Raw genomic sequence first — 11,550 nt, forward strand, 5'->3', positions numbered from 1 at the left:
GTGATAGCGATTTTGCCGACGGGGCAATATCGCTATCACAGCAAACTCCCTTTCACAGCATACTCCCTTCCTGGGCATAATCCCTTTCCCGGCACAAGAGAACCCGACCAACGTTGAAAATCGCGAAACAACGCCCCCCCCCCCCCATAAAAACCAGCCCCGTTCGAAGACTGCAACGGAGTCTAAAGTTAAGTGATGTAACGTTAACGCTGTTTCTTAAATTTGTGCTTGTCAGGTACAGAGCGCGAACGCCATCGGAGACGTTCCCCGGGCCCTGAAGGCGTCCAACCGCGCCAAGATACTGAACTACGTGGCGCTCGTGCTGGGCGCTTTCTGCTGGATGCTGGTATCCAACCATTAAATCTGACTCACATCAAAACAATCGAGGAAGTTTATAAGTCCCAGAACTTTCGTGGTGAACCTCATTGGACATACATAGAAGAAAAGAGCTAAATGAGTAATGTTAAGGTAGTATTGTTGACGTAGGTTTAAAAAGCTGCTGAAAAAGACTTCAAATTAGGGCTTACGCATCATGCATTGCCATAGACGATATATACATTTATTTCTTCTATAAAGTGATTGAAAGTGCCATTAGCATCATTAAAAACACTATTGTAAACAACTACTGTCAGAACTATAATAGAAAACTACATTAAATGATTACAGTAAACAATTACAGTAAATAGAGTAAACAATAACAGAACAAGCATAGTAAACAATTACAGTAAACAATTAAACAACTATAGAAAACTACTACAATAAAAATTACAGTAAACAGCTACAACTACATTTGTATTAGCTCATTATGAGGTGCCTACTTTGATTCATATATTCCTTCTCAGGTCGAGAACTACGTTTGGGAAAAACAGAGGAATTACAACATAGCAGGGAGGAGATACAAAACATAAAGAATAATCCTGTGGGGACTAAGGTGCAAAAGTTATCAGATATAGATTAAGGAAGTATGCATAAATCCCAAATGTATAATAACCCTGGTATCCAAACATATTATAGCTGCTTATCTCTCTCTCTCTCCAAAATGGTTATTTTCGGAGAGGACGGGCAGATTCGACAACTATAAAAGGTATGGATAATCTAGATTCTATCTGCCTTTGTGTCTATAACTGTCTTAAAAGAAGCTAGAAGTTGAATCTTACTTGATATTAGTATATATAAGTATCTGTAGATGTAGTAAATACCAGTCTGGGATGATATCAAACTTTTGAGAGCATAAATGTACAAAAAGTATTTTATTTATCATTCTTACTATCTTTGTTCTGTCTTCCTAAAGTAGATGTAGAAGAGATGAAGAAAAAACGCCTAAAACATTTCCTCCAACGAAGGCTTTATTGTTATGTTATAGTAAGGTATATTTACCTCATTTAACCTTGATACATCTTCGGCCTGTTCCGTTTTTCAAGATTTCAAGGGTGGAGGGATTTTATTCAATTGATGAATCATCCCTTTCATGGTTACTAGCTGTCTCTCAAAGGAAGACGGTAGAAGATGGATACAAGGTAGTCCCGAGTCGTTTTTTAAGCTGTAGAGGCAGTGGTTAGTTCTCCACTGTGTCTATGGCACGGCATTGGAAGGCTGAGTCCATCCCTAAGCTTCCACTGTTCCTCAACCGAAGTCAAGTACTTATTTTACACCGGAATGTAGAAGGATAGGTGGCAATCCCAAGGACCCGGCATATAGCCAAGAATTCCAGGAATATCCAACATATCCCGTGACCTTAGTGGACCTCGTGTCTCCTACCTTAAGGTGGTATCTCACTGCACTTGGGGCACCGGTGCGACACTGCGGGGTACGTTCACTGTGGCAATGCCGTGTTAATTTCGCGAATTTTGATAATCTAGATATTACTCTGTCTTCGTGTCTACCTTGTCCCCCCAACGACCTGGAGGTCAAGGGACTAGGTAGGTAGATATTACGTAATAGGTAAAAGTACGACTTAGAAGACAGCAAAATACATAAAACGGAACAAAATTCGTTGTTTATCTCTGAAATTCGTTGAGTCATCTACGAACCCCGCAGTGCCGCAACGGTGCCCCAAGTGCAGTGAGAGTCCACCTTTAGTCACTCGGCCATTCCTCGCCACAAGAAAGACCGCCACGAAATGCATGAGACTGAATTTTAGGGATGGGCAACGGTACAATGTTTCCAATCACAAGTTTTCACAGATTAGGTCCTGGTTCAGGTCCGGCCCTGGACCTGATCCTCTGGACCTGAACCATATCTGTACCTGAATTTTCTGTACCGATACCCACCCGTACTGATGTTACTTAAGTTATTACAAGTATTATAAGAGAGATTATGGGACGTCTTTGATTTTGCAGGTGAATGACTGGTACATCTAAGGAGTGATTAACAGCAACAAAATTAAATATGCTAATTGACTAATACTTGAAGATTAAGCGTAAATGAATCTGAAAGAAATCGTAATGATCTTGGATTACTGACTACCAACACGAGTAATTATTGTCATAGTTAGATATTCAAGTGTTTTGCCATTAAACGATATAACTGCCATCCGTAGCCATATCAATCACAAAACAAAACACAATCTCGGGAAATATGCATAGGGAGGATTATAAACTTATTAAGTAATAGATAAATACAGTTTTTATGACAGTAAATCAACCACATCGTACAGGATAGGGACGTGAATGTCTGTCATATTGGGGAAAAAAACTATCCTCTCATAACTACATAAATACTACATAAGTGGCTATAATTTGGGCGAATGAATGAATGAATGAATGAATGAATGAATGAATGAATGAATGAATGAATGAATGAATGAATGAATGAATGAATGAATGAATGAATGAATGAATGAATGAATGAATGAATGAATGAATGAATGAATGAATGATACTTAGTATACGTTTACCCTCACCGTGAAAACAGAAATCAGTGCTGGAATCCGTGTTGACGCTCATGAATATGCTTAGCTGCTAGCGATGTACCCAAATCACAAAGGATCTTGGTCATGGCTATAGGCGCGTATTACAACTGATTACGTGCTGCATACCTTTGTAGTTAATACTTTGATATAGTGTCTTATCGCTTAGTTGCAGCCGCACCATGCGCACTAGTAGCGTCAAAACTGACGTGTAGCTAAAGAAACATACACACACAGAAGAACTCCGCATATGACACATACAAAGCCCCCGGCGGCTTGTGGCCTTGATGGCGAATCGTTTCGACGGTTGTCATTTCAAAACGTGTCACAAAGAAGTTTGCAACTTTGGCATGCTAGCGAAAACTTGTAGCCAACAGTCTTGCTGTAGTGCTGCTTACTTCCGCCAGATGTCGCTGGCACACTGGTCGTTGTTGAGACAGTGTGGGATCAAGGACAATACATAGAAGTCCTACACTATGTCATTGGTGGTATTAAAACTCTGTGATCATTTGTTCGCGCTATCGGTGAAACCCAGTGATTGATAGTGGTTAATCAAGGTTTCTAAACAACAGTCAAAGTTACATTTGAACTCTGGAACACAATGTTTCCAGTTCGAAAATATCATGATCTATCATAATTTTGAAATATAATATTGAGCTATAACATACTATATCATACGCTCATGTGCGTCTGATATCAACCATCTGGGCCTATACTATACCAGTAGCAGAAGCCTGAAACCAAAGCCCCACAGTCATCAATAAATAATTACTGCTAATGATTGGGACAAAAACGCACCCTTCCCACCTTAATCATTCAAATATCTGATCATTACAGATTTTGTCACAACCTACCAACACATCAAATGTGATCCATCCAGCCGACCTGTATAAAACAACATAAATCTTTCATGACCGTTCCCTGGATAGTTGACTCAGTTTTGGCGGGAAGTCACGGGATGACTCAATGGCGCGCCATTCCATTCTGATGACGTTTCCTTCTCTGATTGGTCAGTTTTTGATGACGCACTTTGCCCCACACGACTCGACCCGCCTTTGGCAGTGCGTATTTTAGTTTCGCCATATCTGCAACGTTACAAGAACCCGAACATATTTTCTCCATTTTGCGGACAATTTTAGAAGGATTTTGACCGGCATAGGGCGTAAAGGACTCCTCAAGCCGTTTTCGTAGAGTAGTGCTGCAAGAAATTTCGAAAGGTAGGTATTTGATAGAGAAATTTCGGGTTAAAATGTTGTAATTTCGTCTAGGAAATTAGGTAACACCCGGTATAACGTTATGTGTGTAGCATGTGTTCATTACGATATTTTCCGGCCAATCTATGATGTAAATTCTGTACGTTTGCTACGTGTTGGATTGAATTCTATATACAAAACAAAGGCGGGATACAATACTCTATGTTACGAAATCCACACATTGTTTTTGTTATTGTGGAAGTTCATGTTTGTAAACAAGTGTCCTAGGCTTGCTGAATCATGGGTGGGGAGGGGGGCGATTGTTGTTGTTGTTGTTGGGTTGTTGTGTATCTCGTGATGCCCAGAGTAGAAGGATTTTGTTACTTTATCCAAGGAGATTGGAAGTGAGTCTGTCTATGTGTGTGTGTGTGTCGTTGTCTGTCACTGTACACGTGTATGTGCATGTGTGTGTGTATCATATGACGTTGTATGTGTGTCATTAGCTATGTCACTATAATTTTCTTACAAATTTAATGTTACATCATATCAATGACATATTTTTGCCTACACGTACTGATCGAGATAAAGGTGACAAGTCTCTTATGGTGTTGATGTTATTGTTTTTCTCATGTTGATCCAAAATTGTTGTTTTCCTTGACTGATGGCATGTTCCTCGGTCCTTCCAGTTTCATGCTGTAGCAATACTATTATAGTAGTTATCACCCTTGTCACGAGTTACCTTACATTACATAAGATTTACCGGGTAAATAATTAAAAAGGGAAGTTACCACCAGCCCAGGGCTTTAGCCAGCTCGAAATTTTTTTCCGTCAGCCCAATTTTCATTGACGGAAAAATCCTTCCGAAAATTATTTTTTTCCGTCATCGTTTATTATTTTCCGTCATTGACTACAAAATCTAAACAAAACAATGTCTGCCTCGTGCGATCATTATCACGCCCTTCCGTAACGTCACCATTCACAACGTCAAATAACACACGCACGCACAGAATTGAAGCAAACCTGATTAAAGTTTATTGAATAAAAAAGATCTACTACCTGATGAATTCCTATAATAAAAGAAACTTTACTTATTAGTCTCCGTCTCCTTCAATGGGTAATGGCAAAGCTAGTTCGCATACTTCGTAGTCTTTGATAGTCTTGGTCATCGGAAGACAGCGTCAGCGAAAGGACTTCACGAGTCGTGCTACGAATTTGTCAACGTAGGTCAAGGTAGGTAATATTTTACTTCATAACCTACACAATGGTTTCCTATATCGTCAATTGAAAGTTACTTGTATACTTACGACATAAAAGGACAACACTAGTCGACGTAACATTCACTGAATTTCACTCAAAATTATGGACTCAGCACCAGCAACAAAATGGCCGCTAGCAACAACAAGTGCTACGTCATCTTCTGGGTGAAAGTTCGTAGGAACGTACCGTCGGACCAGTTTAGTCTTTTGTCATGTAACACTTAGCGCATGTTGTTTCCGTAAGACGCCCGTTGTTTACTTTATTTTATTGTCATGTAACAGTTAGCCCATACGTTGCGCTTGTAAGACGCTCGATGTTTATTTTATTCTATTGTCATGTAACAGTTAGCGCAAGTTGGGCCCGTTCCCGCGCCGTTGTTTATGCCACGTAGCAGTATGTCGGAGTCCGGCCAGTCGGCCCCGTTCTTTATGTAAATTCATTTTATTGTTATGTTACAGTTAGCACATGTTGTTTAACATTAAAAGTAAACAAAAACGCATATAACAGACTTCAACTGAGACCTTCTGGCGCCGGTGGTCATGGCGCGTCAATTTTCCCGCCCAGTGTATTCTTTTAATGCAAATAACGCCGGCGCTTGCCGTGCGCTGGGAAAAATCGGCCCGCGGGTTTTTTGGCGTGGTTTTCGCGGCAGTTTTTCTGGTGTTTGGGCGTGGTATAGCCGTACTTTATTTAAATTCAGGAGATTTCATATCTTTCTCCGTGATTTTTTTCCGTCAAGGTTGACGGAATGGTTTAATTTTTTTCCGTCACAGGCAGCAAATTTCCGTCAATTGACGGAAAAACGGACGCTGGCTAAAGCCCTGCACCAGCCTGATTAAACATGTGACCGCCCATTTCTACTAGAGCCAGAGCAACCTAGATAATTAAATAAAATTTCAATTCAAAGTGTTTTTGTTAATTTTTTTTTACAGGGGGCATTATAAAGTAAGTATTATAAAATGAAAGATATAAAGGGATAAGTTGCTTACAGCAAGGAGGTTGAAAAATCATTAAATGTTTTAACCTCCTTGCTTACAGGTACTGTACCCTACTTCCCTTGATCTCCGAGCAGAGGTTCAGCTCTAGCTGTTTTTAAGATGTTTTTTCCGGGGTTTTCGATTTCTTTATATGTCAGCCCAAAGACATTAAAAAATAGCACAAAATAGAAAGCCTGATAAAAATGCATTGAAGACAAAAAACAACCTCCGAACCTCTGCTTGGACGAGAGTAGTACCCAAGTGCCAACAAAACTTTATACAGTTTATTCAAAAAGGTCAAAGAAAATGCAAGATGCTGATTATAGAGTATAGACGTTAAGATGATTTTATAATGTTGTAATCCAAAACATCAAGAAACATTTAATGTAATACATAAACACCGTGTTTATGTATACACCTACATACGTGTTTAAAACATGTATGTAGGTGTACTATAATGTACATGAGACTTTGTTACCAGGGTTATAGTAGGGTCAGACATGACTAGAATCACCAATGAGGCATGCATGGCTATGTACATGTAAGGTGTGGCCCACTTATCTCCCTGTAGAATGGTCCTTGCCCCTTTTCATAATAATTTATGTAATATGTTCAACACACAGTGAGAGAAATCACAAACATACACTTTGGACTGGCACGTAGACCATAGATGTTTTTCCCAACATGGTTTGTTTTGTGGGGCATGCAAATTGTGTCCGCTTACTCAGCCAATCACGGAGCTGGAAAATGGGGTAAACAGATACAGTATCATTGTTCCTGCTAGCATGGTCACATGGAAGCACATGCATGTGTAGGTACATGCCTGGTACCTCTAGCACATTAACTGTTGGTACCTTTGTGGTTAGAAGGGGCAGTTACCTGTACCTGTATGCTGTACCTACCTCAAGGCTGTAGCTGCAAGTAGATACCCGAGAGACACTGGAGACTGTAAGTTTCTGACATTGGTGTGACATTTTGATAGTGTAATTAGAGATGCTGTCTTGATATGGTGTTGGGTGTTGCATAGGGTTGCATGAAGTTTGACTCCCTAAGGCTGTAGGGTATTTTATCTTTAAGATTCATTTATACAAGTTGTGCTCTTCATAGTGGTCCTGAAGGCCAAAGTGTATAACTACATACATGCAATATTTAGCCTGGATACCAGACCCTAGCCCGATCTCAAAAACATCTATTGTGTACATGATAGATATTTTTGAGATCAAGCCAGAGTCTGGTATCCAGGCTAAGCAATATTATGTTGCCACATTGTTTATATTTGTAAGGCTTTACTATGTATACCTTATGTATACGGAAGTACATTATATCAGGAAGGCGCAGTATATTTCAACCTTCAGTGTAATGAAGAATGAATATTATAAGAAATTGTAGACAGAAAAGCTTTACTTTGAGACTCCAGCTTCTATATGCAGCTATTGTGGATCTGGATAAATTCTGGCATGGGCAACACCCTTCTTGTTGGTGTAGTACAAATGTATGCCCAGGAACTGGTTCTGTGCAGTTATTGCTGGCTCCACATGATCGAGACTTTCTGTGATATATTCTTCTCCCTGAACTTGGCAGGACCAGGGTTCTAGCTAGTGCATTTTTAGCGTGACGGGCCACTACCAACACTCTGAAATGAAGACCACATCGCTAATTTTCAACTAGTGTAGTGGTACTTTGCTATCATTTACTTGTTGAAAAATGTCCAATCAAATATGAAAAAAGATATGCCACTCCAAACTGACCTTCAAAAAGTCCTTCAAAGTACATGTGATATTATTAACATAATTACAGTAAGTCTCCTAGAGACTCTACATTTTCAAAATCTCACCGTGGAACGGCCAAGACCCCCCTTCCACAGCATTCTTGCCATTGCTAAAATAAAATCCTGGCTAGAACCCAGACTGTCTGATATTGTGGTACAATATTGTAGCTATTTAAATGTAGATGGTTGATCCCTGGAAAACTGGAGGGCAGCCAAAGTCTCACACATCTTTGATTAAGTCTCTTTCTATAGGAGGCTTGAGATCCACTAGTATAATGGGACTCCAAAGGTTAAGTTGTTTCACAGCTGTATACATGTGGCTGTAGTTTGGAACCAATTTTGTATTTTCTCTGTGATACATTGTACATGTTTATGTATGGTAGATTCAGTGAGCTAACTTTACGGTACCACTTAACTTAAGTCATGAGTATGTTTTAATGTCAGTTAAAACAAATCCAGCAATCATTTACAAAGACCGGCATCTTTTGGAGTGTGTGTTGAATTTTTGGTAGAATTAACACTACAAATACTGATAATTTGCAAATATTTAATAATAGTACAGAGAGCATGACACCATTGATTGCAAGTTCTGAACTTTGTCCCACGCCTTGTTACTTAACTAACGATGGTATGGAACTAGGTTCTCTGTTTTGGACTTCAGCCATGTTTGTTAACTACAGTGGAACCAGGCATTGTTTCTTACCAACTTATTGCTGTAGTAACTAAAACTTAGATAAAGCTCAGTCATGACCTACTTGTGTGAGTCTTTATTTACATAAAAGGTTTGAAAAGTTTTGTAAGAGAAAGGTACATTAAAATATATTTGTATAAAACAAGATACTACAACTTTTAAATTACTAGTAAGCATTTGTACTCATATTCAACTCCCACTGACGTTTTAAAATTGTATCTTCATGTTCGTTCGTTCCTCCCATAGCCTTTTAATCTTCATGTAAACAACACTAAACTTGACTGTAGAAACTTGGTAGAAATGACTTTGAACTCTACTGACTGAATAGTGATGAACCTCTTCAACAATACTCTACTTCACTCTAGTCTTGTCCTTTTTCTTGGACAGGTAAACCCAAAAATGTATGGTTCTACATAAAAAATGTATGAACAACTGCCGATATAATCATTGTATAGTTGGTCCCAGATTCGGTCCATTGATTTATTTCATGTCCGTTTTTTCGGACTGGTCCAACATTAGCTAAGAAAACTAGTCTTGTACTGGTATGTACTGGTACCCACCCTAGTCCCACTCTTGGCACAGGCTCAAGGTAGTGAAACTGATATGAGAGAGCGAAAGTTGTGATGACTCATACTGCGTGACCTGCCTTGAGTTTCACATCCTCATTAACGCTCTCCTGTGTACCTCTGATAGACAGTCGCTTCCTTTCCTGTCTCACCTTATTAAGTAACGGTCTTCATTGAAGGTAAAATGTTTATCTTATCTCTTTGATTCAGGCAGTTGAAAATCCTTGGCTTGCTTTTATGATGCCAAGTAGCAGTTCAGTTGAGAGATTGGATGGATGTGATTTTGGGTTTTGTTTCACTAGTCTGATTGTGTGGAGGTTGTTTTTGTAAATTGATCTTGTAGGATTGTTAGCTGGTGTTTTTGTTTACAAATTTGGATTGCAAGCTACATTGTTGAGTAATCTGCACTTGTGATTAAAAAGAAGGATGCAAAACATGCAAATCAGGATGTGACTGATTGTGAGGGTTGTACCATGATGAATTTTCCATAATTTAAAAATTATGATACTTGACTTACATCATCTTTAATTTTAACAATAAAACTCATGTAGCTAAGCTATGATAGCCCGTGGGAAAGTAAATATGAGCTCTGTGACTTCAATTCTTTGTCAATATTTGCAACCACGCATGTTTATATCCGGTGAATCTAGATTGATTATCAAGAGTCTTCTCTAATCGTTGAACTGTAATTGATAGATATTAATGATTAATATTAAACAGGGTCAAAGTCAGCTGTCTGTTTCAAAATGTCTAAGGACACGCCCAGTCCCCAGTGTCACATCGTAAAACTGCACAGCAGGAAAATGGCTCGCCGGATAAGTTTGTGAGCTCATTAGAGGACATTTTTGTCTGACGTGCTTTCCTTTACTGCCCAGTTTTTATAATCTCCAAGCAGATCCTACAGTGTCATAAGATAGTATCAAAGCTGGCCAAGGAGTATAGCCGGCCAAAGGGAGTCAAACGGGCATGGTGGGTTTGATACTATATTACGCCACCGTGGATCTGCTTGGAGATTACAGTTTTTAGTGATCAGCTTATGTTCACTGATCGCTGAGACCATTCAATGTAGCGATTGATATTTATGCAAAAAAATACTCTCCCCTAGTGAGTGACGGTTTTGAAATTTGGTGATGGTGTTACGATCAATAAAATTGGCAATGGTTTCATGTCGCAGCTTTACTTGTGTTTCAGCAGACATCCATGTACATGTTCTAGCTTTCCTAGAAGCCCTGGTCCCAGACAAACTTGAACTAGAGCCAAGTATAGGTTTTAGTGAGTCAATGTCGTATGCGTTACTGAAACTGAAAGGTCATTGCTGATAAAATTAGCATAAATACACACGCAATGTCTGCTGCTGGGTACCATACTAGCGACATCTTGGTGTGAAGAAATAATGATTCTAGTATTGTTAAAATAGGCTTTTTCAGATCAATGTTGCTTAGAAATTGTATGTCCTACAGTGCATTTGCAGATACTTTTCTGTTAGTGTTACCAATATAGCCAAATGTACTATGGTCAATATTCTTGCGCAGCCATTTTGCTTTTGACTACATTTTAGTACTAAAAGCTTGTGTGTGGAACAGTGGAAAATATTACTCTATTCTGGAAGTATAATTTTCTTCCAGCACATTTGTGTTTCTATTATGATAGAAATGTTTATTTTGCTGTACTTATTGTATTTTGAGAACTTATTGATTCATACTTCTAAGTAGAAGATGTTTGTTTTGACTTTTTGTGTGCAAGAAAATGAACTTTTCAATAAAAGATTAGCACTGAATATGTCTTTTCCTGTCTATATTTTCCTCAGAAGTGCCCTGCAGTCTACATTCATTGCCAGTCTACCAGTGAAATCATGTAACAAGAGATATACAACATAGTACCTCAACTTTCTCGAAACTGTCAATCATGCTGTCACCATGGCAACACGGATACATACGGGACGGCATCATGGTGCACTTCCACCATGGGAACCACTCCGATCCCCTCAAGCCGATCGGAAACGACAGCCTGGACGTGGCGTGTAAGGGGTGTTTCGAGCGGTTCGACACCACAGCGTGCGTCCGCAGCGGTCTCATGACCCTGTTTGTGACGGTGACAGGGCTACTTTGTGCTGCAAAGGTATTTTTGATATATTTTTCCTATATTTATGTTGGGCATCAGCGTGCAAAAATACCCACTTGCACACTTGCA

General features: G+C 39.3%; 2 protein-coding genes across 5 annotated transcripts in view; both read left to right on the top strand.

The window, feature by feature from the left end:
* The window catches only part of LOC118406981 (proline rich transmembrane protein 1B-like), a 2,860-nt gene extending 2,034 nt beyond the window's left edge, over window positions 1-826 (top strand). For both annotated transcript variants that reach the window (XM_035807384.1, XM_035807385.1), the window contains one exon: window positions 236-826. In XM_035807384.1, the coding sequence (XP_035663277.1) occupies window positions 236-361 (126 nt within the window). In that variant the 3' untranslated portion in view covers window positions 362-826. The remainder of the gene's footprint in view (window positions 1-235) is intronic.
* A 3,114-nt stretch (window positions 827-3,940) lies between these two features.
* LOC118406589 overlaps window positions 3,941-11,550 on the top strand; it is a 20,609-nt gene continuing 12,999 nt past the window's right edge. Inside the window, exons 1-2 of one of the 3 annotated variants that reach the window (XM_035806731.1) lie at window positions 3,941-4,125; window positions 11,168-11,478. In XM_035806731.1, the coding sequence (XP_035662624.1) occupies window positions 11,266-11,478 (213 nt within the window). In that variant the 5' untranslated portion in view covers window positions 3,941-4,125; window positions 11,168-11,265. The remainder of the gene's footprint in view (window positions 4,126-11,167; window positions 11,479-11,550) is intronic. The other 2 variants (XM_035806732.1, XM_035806733.1) reach the window with 2 other exon arrangements.

This window comes from Branchiostoma floridae, chromosome 19 (assembly GCF_000003815.2).
Source record: "Branchiostoma floridae strain S238N-H82 chromosome 19, Bfl_VNyyK, whole genome shotgun sequence".
NCBI classification, from domain to species: Eukaryota; Metazoa; Chordata; class Leptocardii; order Amphioxiformes; family Branchiostomatidae; genus Branchiostoma; species Branchiostoma floridae.